Source organism: Manacus candei, unplaced genomic scaffold (assembly GCF_025592945.1).
Source record: "Manacus candei isolate 608988 ecotype Guabito, Panama unplaced genomic scaffold, ASM2559294v1 h1tg000280c, whole genome shotgun sequence".
In the NCBI taxonomy this organism is placed as follows: Eukaryota; Metazoa; Chordata; class Aves; order Passeriformes; family Pipridae; genus Manacus; species Manacus candei.
This window is the reverse complement of record NW_026138328.1, coordinates 15,001-20,000: the sequence shown is the minus strand read 5'-3', so window position 1 is coordinate 20,000 and position 5,000 is coordinate 15,001. Positions and strand designations below refer to the sequence as shown.

Sequence of the window (5,000 nt, the reverse complement as noted above, 5' to 3'; positions counted from 1 at the left end):
ACGTGGTGTCCGACTCCGGCGGGTAGACCTTTTGTCCGAGCCCGGCGGGTAGACCTGTTGTCCGTGCCCGGCGGGTAGACCTGGTGTCCGAGTCGGGCTGGTAGACCTGGTGTCCGAGCTGGGCGGGTAGACCTTTTGTCCGAGCCCGGCGGGTAGACCTGGTGTCCGAGCCCGGCGGGTAGACCTGGTGTCCGAGCCCGGCGGGTAGACCTTTTGTCCGAGCCCGGCGGGTAGACCTGTTGTCCGAGCTGGGCGGGTAGACCTTTTGTCCGAGCTCGGCGGGTAGACCTGTTGTCCGAGCCGGGCGGGTAGACCTGGTGTCCGAGTCGGGCGGGTAGACCTTTTGTCCGAGCCCGGCGGGTAGACCTGTTGTCCGTGCCCGGCGGGTAGAGCTGGTGTCCGAGTCGGGCGGGTAGACCTGGTGTCCGAGCCCGGCGGGTAGACCTGGTGTCCATGCTGGGCGGGTAGACCTGGTGTCCGAGCCCGGCGGGTAGACCTGGTGTCCGAACCGGGCGGGTAGACCTTTTGTCCGAGCCCGGCGGGTAGACCTGGTGTCCGAACCGGGCGGGTAGACCTTTTGTCCGAGCCCGGCGGGTAGACCTGGTGTCCGAGCCCGGCGGGAAGACCTGTTGTCCGAGCTCGGCGGGTAGACCTGGTGTCCGAGCCGGGCGGGTAGACCTGGTGTCCGAGCCCGGCGGGTAGACCTTTTGTCCGAGCCCGGCGGGTAGACCTGTTGTCCGAGCTGGGCGGGTAGACCTTTTGTCCGAGCTCGGCGGGTAGACCTGTTGTCCGAGCCGGGCGGGTAGACCTGGTGTCCGAGCCCGGCGGGTAGACCTGTTGTCCATGCTGGGCGGGTAGACCTGGTGTCCGAGTCGGGCGGGTAGACCTTTTGTCCGAGCCCGGCGGGTAGACCTTTTGTCCGAGCCCGGCGGGTAGACCTGTTGTCCGTGCCCGGCGGGTAGACCTGGTGTCCGAGTCGGGCGGGTAGACCTGGTGTCCGAGCCCGGCGGGTAGACCTGGTGTCCATGCTGGGCGGGTAGACCTGGTGTCCGAGCCCGGCGGGTAGACCTGGTGTCCGAACCGGGCGGGTAGACCTTTTGTCCGAGCCCGGCGGGTAGACCTGGTTTCCGAACCGGGCGGGTAGACCTTTTGTCCGAGCCCGGCGGGTAGACCTGGTGTCCGAGCCCGGCGGGAAGACCTGTTGTCCGAGCTCGGCGGGTAGACCTGGTGTCCGAGCCGGGCGGGTAGACCTGGTGTCCGAGCCCGGCGGGTAGACCTTTTGTCCGAGCCCGGCGGGTAGACCTGTTGTCCGAGCTGGGCGGGTAGACCTTTTGTCCGAGCTCGGCGGGTAGACCTGTTGTCCGAGCCGGGCGGGTAGACCTGGTGTCCGAGCCCGGCGGGTAGACCTGTTGTCCATGCTGGGCGGGTAGACCTGGTGTCCGAGTCGGGCGGGTAGACCTTTTGTCCGAGCCCGGCGGGTAGACCTTTTGTCCGAGCCCGGCGGGTAGACCTGTTGTCCGTGCCCGGCGGGTAGACCTGGTGTCCGAGTCGGGCGGGTAGACCTGGTGTCCGAGCCCGGCGGGTAGACCTGGTGTCCATGCTGGGCGGGTAGACCTGGTGTCCGAGCCCGGCGGGTAGACCTGGTGTCCGAACCGGGCGGGTAGACCTTTTGTCCGAGCCCGGCGGGTAGACCTGGTGTCCGAACCGGGCGGGTAGACCTTTTGTCCGAGCCCGGCGGGTAGACCTGGTGTCCGAGCCCGGTGGGAAGACCTGTTGTCCGAGCTCGGCGGGTAGACCTGGTGTCCGAGCCGGGCGGGTAGACCTGGTGCCCGAGCCCGGCGGGTAGACCTGTTGTCCATGCTGGGCGGGTAGACCTGGTGTCCGAGTCGGGCGGGTAGACCCTGTGCGCGAGCCGGGTGGGTAGACCTGTTGCCTAAACCCGGCGGGTAGACGTGTTGTCCGTGCCGTGCGGGTAGACCTGGTGTCCGACTCGGGCGGGTAGGCCTGGTGTCCGAACCCGGCGTGTAGGCCGGTGTTCCGTGCCGTGCGGGTAGACCTGTTGTCCGAACCCGGTGGGTAGACCTGCTGTCCGAGCCCGGCGGGTAGACCGGTGTTCCGTGCTCGGCGGGTAGACCTGGTGTCCGAGTCGGGCGGGTAGACCTGGTGTCCGAGCCCGGCGGGTAGACCTTTTGTCGGGACCCGGCGGGTAGACCTTTTGTCCGAGCCCGGCGGGTAGACCTGGTGTCCGAGCCCGGCGGGTAGACCTGTTGTCCGTGCTCGGCGGGTAGACCTGTTGTCCCGGTTTTTGGGGTCGACCCGTTTCCCCACTCGAGCGGGGCCGAGCGGCCTCGTGCCCCGCCGGATGCTGGCGAGCATCAGGTCTACCCGGTTCCGGGGCTGGCGAGCATCAGGTCTACCCGGTTCCGGGACCGGCCGATCCGGCCGCCGCGGCCGCGGCCGCCGGCCTGCGCCCCGCCGGCGTCCCGGCTCCGGGCCACCAGGTCTACCCGGCTCCGGCGGGACTTAGGCGCCTGGCGGCATTTTCGGGGTAGACGTGTTGTCGCGGCCGGCCCCGGAAGTCGGCCAAGGGGTCGCTGTCGGGCGCCGCCTCCAGTTAGGTCGAGCTGAGAGGCGGCCTGCTCTCGCGCGCCTCCCCGCTGAGGAGCCTCGAGCCGCTTTGGCGACCCGGCCGGGCCAGGACGCGTCTGTCCGTACTATGGGCAGGGGTTGTCTAGCAGCGCGGGTTCCGAGGGCCCCTTTTCTTCCGCGTCTGCTGCCGAGCGCGGCCTTCGGCGCGTGCCACGGGCCGGCCAACCCCACGAGCGGCAGGAAGGCCGGCGAGAAAGCCGCGGGGCACTCGGCCGGCTTCCTGGGGCGGGTCCGATGACGGGAAAGGAAGACGAGAGCCGAGCGCGAAAGCGCAGCCAAGGGAGTTGCGGGACTGGGACGGCCGAGGGGGGCCCGCGGGGGCCCAGCAGCGTCCAGCCCGAGCCGGTGGCGGCTGCCGGCTCCCCGAGGGCCCCGGGCGAAGGCGGTGGTGTGCGAGGGCGGCGAGGCGGCGTCGTCTCGTCCTTCCCATGCGCCGGCCCTAAGCCGGCGCCCGTCGTGCGGTGGCGGCGGGCATTGTTGCGGGCAGTTGGCGGCCGGGGCTGGAAGGGTGGAGCCCGCGTGGGCTTCTTTTGCCCGGCCGCCTCCCGAGAGCCCCGAAGATGGTCCGGGCCTGGGTGGCGGCGCCCTGTCCTCGGCTGACGGCGGCAGCGGTGCCGGCGGCGTGCCGGGGACTGGCGGTGGGCGTGCGGCCTTGCCTGGGCCCGGTCGGTTGCCGGAGGGGCTCGGTGACGGGACTGCCCGTTGTCGGGCGAGGCGGCGCTTCCCTGGGCGCGCCTCGCCTCTTTTGTTCGTCCCCCCTTCCTCGGCCCTAAGCCGGGGACCCGCCCAGCGGGCCGAAGGCGGCGGCGCCAGCCGGCCAGGGTGTGGCCGGCGGCCGCGCCGGCAGAGCGAGAACCCGACAGAGTTGCCCGGAGCCCCGGAGAGAGACGCACGATGGCCGTTGGCGGGCGAGGCGGCGGCGCCTCGCCCCTTCCTCCTCTCCGGCCGGCACCAGAGCCACGGCGGCCGGGCGGCCCGTGCGGTCGGGCCTGCCCCGCCGACCTGGCTGCCGGAGGGCTGGGTTCCGCGGAGGTCTGCCGCCCGGGGGCCGGGTTGCGGGCGAAGTGGGGGCGCCCTCCCGGCCCTTTATTTTTTTTTTTTTTTTCTTCTGGCGGCCTTAAGCCGCAGCACGCTGAGCGCGCCGGGGAAGAAGAGAGAGAAAGAGAGAGCGCGAAGGCGGCCCGGCAGTGGCCGGCGGCCGCCGAGGCGCGAGCCCGTGGGCAGGGAGAGGGGAGCGAGGGGCGCGGGCCCCGCCCCGAACCCCGGGCGGCCGTGGCTAGCACGGCGAGTGAGAGGCGCGCGTGCTTTTTTCGGGGACCTTTTGGTTTTTCTCCCCGTCGCCGTCCCCCGGCCTTTCCGGGGGAAGCCGACGGCCGCGAGGCGGGCGAAAGCCGGTGGCCCCGCGGTGCGGTCGGTGGCGTTTTCGCACGCCGGAGGTGCCGCCGGGGCGAGCGGGGGCCGTCCGCGGCCCACGCCTCCGAGCCGGTGGCACCGCTCTGCGGAGGCGGCCGTGGGCCCGGCAGGGCCGGAAGCGCGGGTTGTCCGGAGCCGGGCGTCCGGCGGCACCCGCCTCCTGCCGGGCCGGGAGAGCCGTGGAGAAAGTATACCGCGTGCGGGCCGCCGGCGTCGGCGGCCTCGGGCGGCACGGGCCGTCCTCCGCGGGGTTGGCAGGCTGAGCGAGAGTGGCCGTGGGGCCGTTCCCCGAGCGACGATGGATGAGGCTTTTCGGGAGGCGTGGGAGAGGGCCCCCGGCGGGCCGGCGCTCCTCCGTGGCCGGCCGAGTGGCGCGGCGGAGGCCGGTGTTCGGGCCGGGCGGTCTCCTTTGCCCGTGGGCTTCCCGTGGCAGACGAGGTGTCGCCCCTCCCGCCGGGGAGGGGCTTCTTTACCGTGCCGGGCTTTGTGACGGCCGCGCGGCCCCGCGAGCCTTTCAGGTGTCCTTGGGAACAGGCGAGGTGCCGGTGCCGGCCCGGCTCCGGGTGGCGCCCGTGGGTGCCGGCCGCGAGCAGCGCCGGGCGGCGGTGCGGCTGGAGCCGCGACGGCGAGCCAGAGAGAAAGACGAGAGAGAGAAAAAGGGGAGAGAAAAGGCTCGGGGGAAGCGCCCCCCGCCCGCAGGCAGCGCCGGAGAGCGCAGCGGGTCGCCGCGCCGCCGCCCGCTGCCGAGCGAGCCGCCCCGGCCAAAAGGGGCCTCGGGGACCGGGCCGCGCCCGCCTCGTCGGGTCGCCGTCTCCTCTAGCACGTCCGGTGGTGCCGCGCGGCCGAGCGGCCGGCCGGCCGGCCGGGTCGGCCTCGGGGGCGGGTCAGCCCCAGCCGAGCCGCGGCCGGCGGCGTGGCGCGCGCGGCCGCGCGAGGGA

The 5,000-nt window shown here is 72.7% G+C and overlaps 1 protein-coding gene across 1 annotated transcript in view; it reads right to left on the bottom strand.

The window, feature by feature from the left end:
• Positions 1-2,714: 2,714 nt before the first annotated feature.
• Positions 2,715-5,000, bottom strand: part of LOC127464834 (collagen alpha-1(I) chain-like) — a 5,593-nt gene continuing 3,307 nt past the window's right edge. The window contains exon 4 of the mRNA XM_051775297.1: positions 2,715-4,673. Within this exon, the coding sequence (XP_051631257.1) occupies positions 2,715-4,673 (1,959 nt within the window). The remainder of the gene's footprint in view (positions 4,674-5,000) is intronic.